At 48.8% G+C, this 12,216-nt stretch overlaps 1 protein-coding gene across 3 annotated transcripts; it reads left to right on the forward strand.

Annotated features, from left to right (window-relative positions):
- Positions 1 to 3,405: 3,405 nt before the first annotated feature.
- On the forward strand, positions 3,406 to 7,453 carry LOC125544189 (uncharacterized). 3 transcript variants are annotated; one of them, XM_048707774.2, is made up of 7 exons: positions 3,419 to 3,935; positions 4,021 to 4,123; positions 4,478 to 4,516; positions 5,912 to 6,006; positions 6,427 to 6,557; positions 6,626 to 6,731; positions 7,117 to 7,453. In XM_048707774.2, exons 2-7 carry the CDS (start codon positions 4,024 to 4,026, stop codon positions 7,162 to 7,164), a joined length of 519 nt encoding a protein of 172 aa, XP_048563731.1. In that variant the 5' UTR covers positions 3,419 to 3,935; positions 4,021 to 4,023; the 3' UTR covers positions 7,165 to 7,453. The 3 variants fall into 3 exon arrangements, 2 of the variants coding, with proteins under 2 accessions (XP_048563731.1, XP_087403310.1); XM_087547184.1 differs by having other exon boundaries at positions 3,426 to 3,935; positions 5,912 to 5,951; positions 6,464 to 6,557; XR_007299312.2 differs by having other exon boundaries at positions 3,406 to 3,935; positions 4,730 to 6,557; positions 7,117 to 7,207.
- Positions 7,454 to 12,216: the final 4,763 nt, after the last annotated feature.

A 12,216-nucleotide genomic window follows, 5' to 3' on the forward strand; every position in this document is an offset into this window, starting at 1 on the left:
GATGCGACTCCGGCGAGGTCGAAGAAGCAGCGGGGAGGCGAGGGGGAGGCATATCCGGCCTCTCCCGACCGGATCCGGCGGCGGTGGGGCGGCTCCGGCCACCGCGGTGGTCGAGGAGGCGCGGAAACTCGCGGGGCTGTCCGGCGGCGAGCTCCGGCCGGTGATGCGCGGCGGCGGCGGAGCTGCGCGGCGGAGCTGGAGGGAGTCGGGCGGCGGGGACGAGCGGCGTGGGCGGCGCCCCGCGATGGGCTTGGAGGGCCCGCGACGGGCCGGGCGGGCCGCACATGGTGGAGGCGGCGATGTGGGCGTGCGGGCGCCACGTGGCGGCGACCGGTTGGGCGAGGGCGGCGGCCGGCTGACGTGGCGGCTCGTGATAAGTCCGGGTGAGGTGGCCGGGCGAACGGACATGTCCGGCCGACGTGGGATGAAATGTCCGGCGGCGGCGGGGAAGGTTAGGGTAGGGTTTCGTCCGCAAATTTTTAGGAGGGGATCACATATATAGGTAGAGGGAGTTAGGAGAGTCCAAATGAGATGCGGTTTTCGGCCACGCGATCGTGATCGAACGACCGAGATGATGGAGAGGGTTTTGGTGGGTTTTGGGCCAAATTGGAGGGGTGTTGGGCTGCAACACACATGAGGCCTTTTCGGTTCCTCGGTTAACCGTTGGAGTATCAAACGAAGTCCAAATGGCACGAAACTTGACAGGCGGTCTACGGGTAGTAAACCAAGGCCGCATGGCAAGTCTCGGTCCAATCCGAAAACGTTTAATACCCACACACGAAAAGAGGTAGAAAGGGACACCGGGTGACATAGGAGCGTCGGATTGCAAAACAGACAACGGGAAAAATGCTTGGATGCATGAGACGAACATGTATGCAAATGCAATGCACATGATGACATGATATGAGATGCATGACACGCAAGCAATGACAAGGCAACAACAGCGAATAACTGGACGACACCTGACACATCAGTCTCGGGGCGTTACAACCGTGAAGTGTGAGAACGAAAAATGAGGGATCGAATCTTGCGGGTAAAGTGTACAAACCTCTGCAGAGGGTTAAAACCTAATTGATTAGACGTGTCCCCGGCTACGGACAATTTGAGCATCTGGACTTGGATCTATCTTGGAACTCTCAACACCGGACTGATAACTTAATTGCGGGCAACTTATGATGATTTTGGGCTATGAGACATCGGTTGGCGGAACCATGTCAGATAGAAAACTATATAGTACAGACTCCTGATATTCCGTTGATGTAGGAAAAATAAAACCAGTTTTTACGCAAACAAAACTCAGATACAGAGCTACAAAGCCATACTGCATATAGTATAGTTTATCATCTGTTTTCTCTTATTGTGATCTTGCCGGTACATTCAATGTACTGACCTACACGGCTGCAACATATCATGTTGCAGGATTTTATACAACGAGTGAGTTGCGTTGATTGGGTTACGGTCTACACTCAACCTGCCGATGGCGTTGATGGGACTCCACACCCGATTGTTTGTTTCCGCTGAGACTTATGAGGTATATATATATATATATATATCAGTTTTACGTTATTTATACATGTGATTGCACTTTGATATATACATTGACGTACTGTGTGTGCCAGAATACCGATCCAAGGATGGCATAGATACACAGAGACTTGACCGTCTGAGGTCGGGTCACTACAGAAGACTACATCATCATCAACAACACCGACTCTGATCCCGACAGTAGTGATGATGACTGTGAAGACGAAGCTGGAGCTGATATCATGGAGTCTCCCACCGATCAAAACCTCTAGTAGACCACCATATGATCAAGTAGTATTTCCCCCATGTATATAGTATAGTCTGAGCACTGTAAAGATAGTTAGATCGATTGTATGCCCTTGCTTGATTGATTGAGTGATATGATATGATTGTGTTTGTCTCATGTGTATATGGGTAGTGCTTTCCCACTAGATCTCATTCTATTCAAATCTCTTTCCTCTAAACCCATCAGATGCCTCCGAGACGTTATACCGGATTTGTCTTCCCACCGGAGCTCACTCAGTTGATCCAACAGCAGAATGCCTTGATGCAGTTGTTAGTTCAGAACCAAGGCAACAACAACAACAACAACAACCCACTGCACCACCTCCAGTTGACAATTTAGCCCGTTTTCTGAGGTTGTAGCCGCCGGTGTTTTCCAGTAGCACCGAGCCGATAGTTGCTGATGAATGGCTACGCATGATTGAAAGGGAGTTGACCACCGCAGGTTGCACAGATGCTGAGAAGGTGCGCTTTGCCGCACATCAATTGGATGGAACAACAGCCTCATGGTGGGAAAATTACACACCACATTCCCTATAGCCAATGTCACTTGGGAGCAGTTTCAGCAAGCATTCCGCACAATCCATGTCTCAATTGGAGCTATGAGCATGAAGAAGCATGAGTTTCGCAACCTACGCCAAGAAAATCGTACTGTGGGGCAGTACGTGGATGAGTTTAGCAAGATATCTCGCTATGCCCCAGATGATGTGGCCATAGATGCCACGAAGCAGGAGAAGTTTATGGAAGGGCTGAACGATGAGATGAGTATGCAGTTGATGGTGACAACATTTAACAACTAACAGGAGTTGGTAGATAAAGCTCTCATGATTGAAGGGAAGCAGCAGCAGATAGAGAGCCGCAAAAACAAGTATGGACAAGGGAGGTACAATTCAGGAGCTCAGCAGAAGCCTCGTTTTATCCCGAATCCGGGAGGATTTACCCATAATCATAGAGGCCACACTCATAATGGAGGAAATTCTCGTTACGATCGTCCCTCGATTTGCATCGCTTTTGTCCGTGGGATGTTGGTCAAACTGGTCTTCCGTTGATTGGTTACCGTTCGATCTGCGCTGGTAATTTTCGTTCTTCGTTTGACCTTCCGGTGAATTCATTGGGGCGATGACCTGTGGGCTCAGCCTCCTGCGCTATAGGTGGGTCAGTTCTTTTTGGGTCGCGGGCAGCCTCCCCTGGCATGCCGCGTGCGTGCCTAGCGTAGCGCGCCCCTCCTGGATCGGCTGGAACGACATATCTATACCCGCTGCTACCCCTTGCATGCAATGATGAGTGGGCCAGGATGGCCGTTGGTTCCACATGTAAGGGACTCTTTGTTGTTCTCCTCCGCGTTATGCTGGGTTGGAGAGAACTGTGGCTGACTCCTCCGCGCCGTCGTGCCGAGGCTGACCTCTACGCAGTGCCGGGTCCAACCACTCACGGGTCTTTTCTCCGGATCGTCCGGTGCGCTCGCCCACCTTTTCTCCGGGTCATCCGGCGCCTCCACTGACGCTGGGGCCGTGTCGAGAGGCGGGGCCGGTGGTCAGTTGCTCTGTGTTCCTTCGCTGCTGGGTTCGCGTGGCCGATGCACGGCTGGCAACTGGACGTGCGAGCGCCGCGCGTTGGGTCCCTCGTGCGAGGCGTGCGTCGTCTCAGTGCACGTCGCGCCCTGCGCCGGTGGCAAACCCTTCCCCAATCATCACAGCCGCCACACGCCTCCCTCCTTCCTCCTGGCCCGCACCCCTGCCGCGGCGCCCATCCCTCCCATCTTCGCGTTTCTCCTCCTCCCAGGACTACCTCCCGTCGCTTAGGCTCCATGGCGGCGACCGGCTCGAGGCGAGCCTGGCGCAAGCGGGCGGAAGCGGGTGGGAGAGTGCCGGACGGCGCCGTCATTGTTCATTGTCGCACCGCTAAGCCGCATCGAAGAAGGACCAGGACCTCACCCCTCGTCCCTTCTGGATGCACCTCCCCACATGAGTTCCTCCTGCCTAATTCAGCTCCCTTTTCCATCTAATTTCATTCTTGTTTCACATGTTGGTTTGGTCCGCAAGAGAAGTTGTGTCGCCGACTGCAGTAGCCAGGATAGGTGTTGGTGATGTCTGTAGGTATTTTCGTGCTTGCCAGTTAAACAATTCCAGGTTTGGTCAATGTCTCTGGAGCTACGGTATTATCCTTTGATTTCTCCTATATTTTCCTTCCTGATTTTGTTTGATGATTTGCTAGGTTATGGGATTGGATCTCCATTTTCCAAGATTCTTAGCTGATAAGTATATTATGCGGGAAAATCTCTACGTACTGATGTTGTGCACATCCAAATACAAGCAATGTAAGTGACCTAAATGCTACATCTCATACTGTTTCTGAATTCTAATACCATTCCTGTGTAGTTGGATACCCCATAGGGCAAAGTTGATGCTTTGTACATCACTTCTGGACCTATTTATTAATGTTGCCGTTATCTGGGTTTCCATGTACTTGATAGATGCATTCCTTATCTTTATGTGTTCCATCTAGGCATATATGTTTCTGCCCATAAATGTATTTATGAGTTGGCTCCATTTTTTTTACTGCTTTTATGTACCGTTTAATCCCCTAAAAATGGGCTATACATGCATTTTAAAGAGTTCAAATCTTCTATAAACATTAGCATTGTCTTACCCCACTGCTCTCTGCCGTGCAGCGAGGAAGATTTCATCCTCAACCTCCCTCACGACCCCAGGTCCGACTACTTTCCAGTTTTGTTATTTTTCTTCTTGGCTGCACTGAACAACATGGCAACATGGGTGTCATGGCCACACACATGCGTCTTGTTGCCCTCCTTAAAATTCAATTAGATTATCTACAAACATGCAGCCATGTTTATTTAAGATCCAATTAGATAAATGTTGTTTAGTTTCCATATAGTTTCTAATCAGAAAGGCCTCATATGTAGGTTGGGGACATGGCGTGAAGATATGGTTTTGTGATCTATGGTCTTGAGTCATCTGTTGGATGGGTGATAATGGAAATTTTCTTGACGGCAAACACGTGCATAAGTTTTGTGATAGTTAAACCTGTTTTATGAGAGTTAAAGCTATTTTTTGAGAGTTAAACATGTGCATACGAATGGAATTTTTTTAGAACTGGTCAAACTATTTTTTTTGTAAGAGTTAAAGCTGTTTTCTTGAGGACAAACCCGTGAATAAGTCTCATCTGTATAGATTAATTAATAGGACAGCAATTTAAGTTTATTGAAGCTCTTTAAGAAGCGAGGGTCTGCTTTGGTTTCTTGTTGTTTGCCTATTCTCTTAAAAACAGTTGACTGGATGCAGCCGAGGGTTATACATCAATAATTTGGGCAGTTGCATATGGAATTTTCAAGTAAAGAATTTCAGAAATCTAATATGGCATGCCTATTTTTCATGGAAAAAACGAATGGTGCCTTATTTACTATTTAGTTTTTAAGCTAGACTAATTTGACTACACGCTTCCTGAGGTGCCTTCTGTTTTTGAATAGTCATAGAGTGCTCCTGATTACGAGATGTTTCTTTGTCACTATTTGAATTTCTGCCTTGGGTGGCCTCTGTCTTGGTTTACAGCTCCATATGGCTACTTATGTATAACATATGTAGGTCCTGTTTGAACTGTTCTCAAATATGTTTACTACAGAAAAGTGGAATATGCAAAGTTTCTGTGTTGATTAGGCAAATACTTGCTTTGCCTTAAAGACTGTCCCCATCTATGTTCTAGGTTTTTTGGGTATGAATTCCATATTTCCCTGGAATGGATCAACACATTTGCATGCGATTTTAGAAAAATATATGTGAATGCATCTTTCTAATAAAAGCATTGCTTAAGAAATACCCTTTTTCTGAAATCAAAATTGTTGTTGGTCTTCTGATCACTTTCATTGTCTATCAGATAGGCTATGACTTCCATAAGCTAGCATCATTGGGGTGAGGTCGTTGTGTTTATTTTATTTTCAATGCCTTGCAAGTTAGTGGTTCCTAGAAGATTGTAGCCTACCTTATTAGCGTCGACTGGCATATTTATCTTTCATGTCATTGCTTAACCATGCCTGGATGACTGCTATATTTATACATGCACAAAGTGCTTATTCCTTTGGTGCTTCCAGATTATCAAGGTATGAGCAGAGCAGCGAGGGATGAGAAAAGGTGTAACTTATCTCAGACATACAGAAATGAAAATAAAGCTATGCACAGAGAAAAGGTGTAGAATCGATTGCTGGGCATGAACTCCTGCATGGACCACTTTGCTTTGCTTTTGTCACATTAAAATTAATTATATTTAGCAATTTTTGTGTCCACAGCACTATAATCCATCCATCATTGTTGGTTCACCATTCTAAAGGAAAGACTCATAGATGCCATTAGATAAAGGTCAAATCTTAGTGTACTTGAATATATAGATTTGTCTGATTGTGTTGTAATCTTAGTTTCCTTTTATATTTCTGTATGAACCTACTATTATGTGTCATTGTGTTGTAGTGTTGACCATCTGCAGCAAGGGTTAGGCAAATATTTATCCTGTAAAATGAGTTACCGGTTCTTACCACGTGGTTGTTATTTTATTTTCAATTTTTATGCATCACATGATTTTTTTAAAGTGATATTAATTCATGGTCCTTAGTTTACTGATCGTTCGGCGGCTCTGTGTACCAATATAGTGGTGCATCTAGGAGGAAGGGATCTAGAGACAGCGATGGGCAAAACAATCCTGTGGAGGCAGCAAGAGGCAGTTCTCGACAAATCACTATTAAGGTGTTCTCTTTTGACCTGTTGATTTTTCTGTCTCTCTGGTTTTGATTTCCTGGTATAAAATTTACTAGAGAGAAAAGCAGCGCAAGGGTCCAATGGAAGAATTTGGTGAAGAACAAGGTTTCCATCATTTGGCGTCAAGGAAGGGAAGACCATGTCATCATTTGGCCAGTCCAGGTAATGCTCTCTACCTGATGCACTATTTAGGTCATCATGGTTTCAATGCTTTTGGCTCGTCTTAATGCTAATAAGGAATGTCGGGCTTACAAGTTCCAACCATGTGCAACGATTCCAAAGTTATGTAGGCCAGATTGTGTTATTTTTTACTGAACACTTTGTTCTCCAGTGAGGTTACAAATTCTATAATATGTTGTGGCGGTATGTACATATGGAAATCCTAATCTAGCTAATTTGATCGTGGGAAACATGTTGTTAGTCTATCTTCCAGGCCTGTTGTCACCTCTCATTATTTCTAATGTGAGCCAATTAGAAACTGATATAATGTGTTTTTCCTAATAAATCTCATGCTGGTGTGTTTTGCATTCTCAAAAAATCATGACAGGTCCCCATGCCCCTGTATCTGCCCTCGAAGCCGGGTTCCGCGAGCTAAGGTTGCAGGGGAGAATGAACGTGCAAGTTTGCAGCATCAAATGTTTTTCTACATTTGATGGGTAGCTAAATTAGTTTGATTTCACGGATGATGGAGCCTTGCTGTGTGACGTAGTTCCTGGTGAAGAAATATTTGTTAGGTCTATGTATGTGTGTACTGGAGTTGGTGCATCTCCAAGGAAGAACGAAACCCTTATTCCTATCTTATCATATGCTACACTTAAATGCAAAGTGTTAGCTATGTTAACTGCTGTTTCAATCCCTTGTTTGAAAATGTGATTGATTACAAATTGCGCATGCTCAAGTATATATTTGTAAAAAGAAGTCCTCCTTAATTTTTGATTAAAAAGGGTTTGGGTTGGCGCTTGAAGTGTTTGCTCATAGCTAAAGTTACTACACATTCATGATTTTAAATGGGTATTTGCGCACATCTCACCGTAGATAACAAGGCACCATTTTTTTTAATTGTGGACAAGAAGTCACCATTCTTTTTTTAAAGGGTGTTAAATTTGTCATCATATGTGTTTGCCCACAACTAAACCAACTAAATCATGTATTTTCTTTTCAACGTGTACATGGATTTAGCATGCCTCTGCGCCATTTGGCGCAACGGGTCCACTAGTAATCATAATGGCCCCAAGAATGAGAATGGGAATGGAGCAAGCAACAATCAGAATCGCTCCAATCCAGCCACACCCGCCAAGAGGGACCTAAGTCACATTACTTGTTTCAAGTGCGGGAAGACTGGACACTATGCCACTGAGTGACCTGAAGCGAAGAACGGAAATGGTAATGGGAGCTCTGGGAAGAAGCCCAATCCATTTAACAAAGGACAAGTGAACCACGTGAGTGTGGAGGAGGTTGAAGAGCAGCCAGAGTACATGGCCATCCGATGGTGTGATCGGATACCCTTAACCATCAAGAGCCATGTTTTCCCCTCAGACCTAATAATTTTGGAGTCGCAAGGATTGGACATCATATTAGGCATGGATTGGTTGTCGAAGTATGGAGGAAACATTGACTGCACTAGCAAATCAATTCTACTCACCACCCCGGAGGAAAAAAGGATTAAGTATGTATCCAGGCATTCACCAAGGAGGACTCAAGCAAATTCCCTCTCAGGAGTTGTTCAGGAGGAAGTTCCTGTTGTGAAGGATTACCCGGATGTGTTTCCAGAAGAGTTAGCAGGCATGCCACCAGATCGAGACATTGAGTTCTTGATAGAACTGTTGCCAGGCACTGGACCTATATCAAAGAGATCCTACCGGATGCCCGCAGCAGATTAAGGAGTTATTGGAGAAAGGTTACATCCGACGAAGCTCATCACCGTGGGGAGCCCCAGTGCTCTTGGTTGAGAAGAAGGATGGATCTTTAAGGATGGTTGTTGATTATCCAGCATTGAATGAAGTGACGATCAAGAACAAGTACCCACTGCCGATGATCAATGACTTTTTTGATCAGTTGCAAGGAGCTAAAGTATTTTCAAAGATCGATCTGCGATCAGGATACCACCAGCTGAAGATTCGCGAGAAGGATATACCTAAGACAGCTTTCACCACCAGGTACGGGCTGTATGAGTATACGGTTATGTCATTTGGATTGACTAACGCCCCTGCGTACTTCATGAGTATGATGAATAAGGTGTTTATGAAGTTTTTGGATAAGTTCGTTGTGGTGTTCATTGATGATATCTTGGTATACTCAAAGACTGAAGAGGAGCACAAGGAGCATTTGCGTTTAGTGCTCGAGAAGCTCAGGAAACATCAGTTGCATGCCAAGTTTAGCAGATGTTAGTTTTGGTTGAAGGAAGTTGGATTTCTTGGACATGTTATATCAGGAGAAGGTATAGCAGTGGATCCCACCAAGGTCCAGTCAGTCACTGAGTGGTTGGCACCCACCTCAGTTGGAGAGATCCGCAATTTTCTTGGACTTGCGAGATACTATCGGAGATTCATTAAGAATTTCTCTAAAATTGCGAAGCCCATGACGGAGTTGTTGAAGAAGGACACTAAGTTCAAATGGACAGAAGAATGTGAGGCCAGTTTTCAGGAGTTGAAGAAACGTCTGACTACGGCCCTAGTGCTAATTCTGCCGGATATATGCAAGGATTTCCAAGTGTATTGCGACGCATCTCGCTTAGGACTTGGAGGTGTGCTTATGCAGGACGGAAGAGTTCTATCATATGCCTCACGTCAACTTCGACCGCATGAGTTGAATTATGCCACTCATGATTTGGAGCTAGCAACTGTAGTGCATGCACTCAAGACTTGGAGACATTTTATTATTGGAAACCGTTGTGATGTGTACACGGATCATAAGAGTTTGAAGTACATATTCACCCAGAAGGAGCTGAACCTCAGGCAGAGGAGATGGTTGGAACTCGTAAAGGATTATGATATGAAGCTGCATTATCATCCAGGAAAGGCCAATGTCGTAGCGGACGCTTTGAGGTGGAAGAGTTATGTTAATACTCTGCTAACGGGAGGATTGCCAAAGGAGTTAGCCGAGGATCTCAGGGAACTTCGTTTGGAGATTGTTCCTAGAGGTTTTGTTGCAACGATGGAAGTTTAGTCTACATTGTTGGGAAAGAGTCGTGAAGCTCAGAAGGATGACAAGGAAATTGCCGAGATGTCGGTGGGAACGACACCTATGGGATCACAAGAATCCCTACTGTGGTTAGCGGGGCGCGGGGTCGTGAGAAGAGCGGATCTAACAGGTAGCACACAGTTCATTTATCCAGGTTCGGGCCGCGAGGATGCGTAAAACCCTACTCCTGCTTTGGTGGATTGTATATTTGTGTTCTTGAGCTAGCTATGGGGCGTGAGGAGCTCCAAAAAGCCGAATCCTTCTCCTGGTCGCCTCGGGCCTCCTTTTATAGAAAAAGGGGTTGCCACAGTGGCACACAGGAGGTGGAAAGGGTACAGTGCTGCGAGGTTATCCCTCGCGTTACATGCCAAGGCGCATTTAATGCGTCTTGCTTAGGTGTCCTTGCTTTATCAGGGACGGGGGAGAAACCTGTCTCGTCCGTCGCCGCTCCTTCTTGTGTCGACACGCGCCCTGGCCAGCGACGCTTGCGATGCCATGTAGGTAGGCAGGCAACTGAGGTGGCGCAATGGTGGGTCTTCATGAAGATCTGCATGCCGCCACGCAGGTGCCTGCCCAGCTGGTTGGGTCGGCAGCTGCATGCGAACGGCGGTGGAGGTTTAGTCGGCGTGGGCCTTGTGGTGGTCCTGCGGATGTCCTCGGTAAGGGCCTTGCCGGGGGGCCGGCAAGGGTCTTGCCGAGGCGCCTGCTGTCATCCCCGGTAAGGCGCTTGCCGGGGCCTTGTGGTCTTCCTCGACTGGGATCCCGCCAAGGGTTGTCGTCTCCTTAGTGCGTATCTGATCTTGAATGTCTTCACAAAGATCTGTATGCCGCCACGGGGATGTCTCCCGAATCCTTGCCCTTTGGGGGCAGTGGACTCAAGGGTGATTTGCTCCGTATGCGCGGGACGAGTCGCCGCGGCAAGGGTCTTGCCGGGGCTGCTAGAACTGTCTCCCGACAAGGATCTTGCCGGGGGAGTCCGCTTCGTCCCCCTTGCTCTTCGTGGTCTTGGTCTTGGCGTTGTTCTAGTTCTCTTGAGCTTCGGTCTTACCCTGGCTCACCTCCCTTGCCTTGCTTGGTGTGGTGGTATCCGCGGCTCAGACTGCCCGTGCATAGTTATAGGGGTACAAAAAGTGTACCCCTCTTTTTGTACACCGACAGGAGCCCCCGGGCCTGGGCCACACATAAGCGCAACGCGTTGTTGGGCTAGGCCCAAAAACGGTGCGTGAGCAGGCGGGGCTGTTTTTACCGCGGTAAGATTCTTCGCGCGCTGCGCTTCCCACGATTCCCGCACGTGGCGCGGCGTGGGGAGGTGCGTGTGACGTGGGCGGCATGCGTGGGGTTGGGCTCTGCACGCATGCGTCACGTCATAGTAAAGGGGCGGTTCGCGCCCTCCCCATAAACGGAGGAAGGCGTGGAGGCACGACCCATTTACTGAATGGGGCCGAGGCGCGGTCCTTGAGGCGTCCACTCCCCACGATCACGGGGTGGGGAGAGGTCGCCTCACCCATCCCCTCGGTTCTGCACGTCCGCCACGTGTCTCCCATGCGCTTGGGGTGGCAAACGGTGGAGGCAGGAAACCGGGCCGTCGCTGGTTGGGGCAGCGGGTCGGCCCTGGCTCCCTGCACCTCCCGTGTCTTGATTGGCCGAGCGGGGCGGCCAAGCCCCCAACCCCGTTCCCTTATAAAGAGCGGGAGGGGGGACGGTGTCCCGCATTCTTCCATCTTCTTCTTCCTTCAGCTTCTGCCCCTTTCTTCCATCCGTCATGGAGAGAGGGAATCCCGGTCCTTCAACGGTGGCGGCGAGGGTCGCCGCTCGACAACGCATCCCTCCTTCTCCTGCGCCTGCGGTGGCAGAGCCAGCCGCGAGGGGAAGGGGGAGGGGCGAGGCCGGGGCGTTCGGGGAAGAGGAGGACGGGGCGGCGCGCCGACCTCGCCTCCGCCAGCAGCTCCTCCTCCAATGGAGGGCCATGTTGGGGATGACCCTTGCGAGTTCTTCGTCAGGCTGCGCCGGCCGCCGCGCCGTCGCCTTCGTCTCCCGACTCCATTTGCACGGGAGATGGAGCTGGATCCGCCGGAGTCCTTGCGGCTGCACATGAGGGGCTGTGGGATCAGTGGCACGCGGGTCCGCGTCGACTTCCCCGCCCCTCACGTGATGTATCTTCGTCGGGGATGGAAGACGTTTGCTCATATCCACCGCTTGACGGAGGGGCTCACTCTCCATTTTAAGGTGATGGAGGGTGGCCTTCTCTCCGTCAAGGTCTTCGGGCTCTTTGGGACCCGTGCAAGGTGCTGCGTGGAGAGCTCTTCTGATAGTGAAGACTCCTCCTCGGGCGGGAGTGACGAAGAGGACAGCGGCAGCGACGACGAGGGTAGTAGGCGGCAGGATGACGGGTCCGATTAAGTGTCGGGTGCCGCTCCGTGCGGCACCGGCGACCCCATCATCCGTGTCGCCGGCTCCCTGAACTTCT

The sequence above is a fragment of the Triticum urartu genome, chromosome 3A (genome assembly GCF_056163025.1).
Source record: "Triticum urartu cultivar PI428250 chromosome 3A, HENAU_Tu73, whole genome shotgun sequence".
Classification (NCBI taxonomy): domain Eukaryota; kingdom Viridiplantae; phylum Streptophyta; class Magnoliopsida; order Poales; family Poaceae; genus Triticum; species Triticum urartu.

Coding starts and splice junctions, on each gene's coding strand:
- LOC125544189 (XM_048707774.2), top strand. CDS start 4,024: ATGGGATTGGATCTCCATTTTCCAAGATTCTTAGCTGATAAGTATATT. Junction 4,124..4,477: donor CACATCCAAATACAAGCAAT/GTAAGTGACCTA, acceptor TCTGCCGTGCAG/CGAGGAAGATTTCATCCTCA. Junction 4,517..5,911: donor AACCTCCCTCACGACCCCAG/GTCCGACTACTT, acceptor TGGTGCTTCCAG/ATTATCAAGGTATGAGCAGA.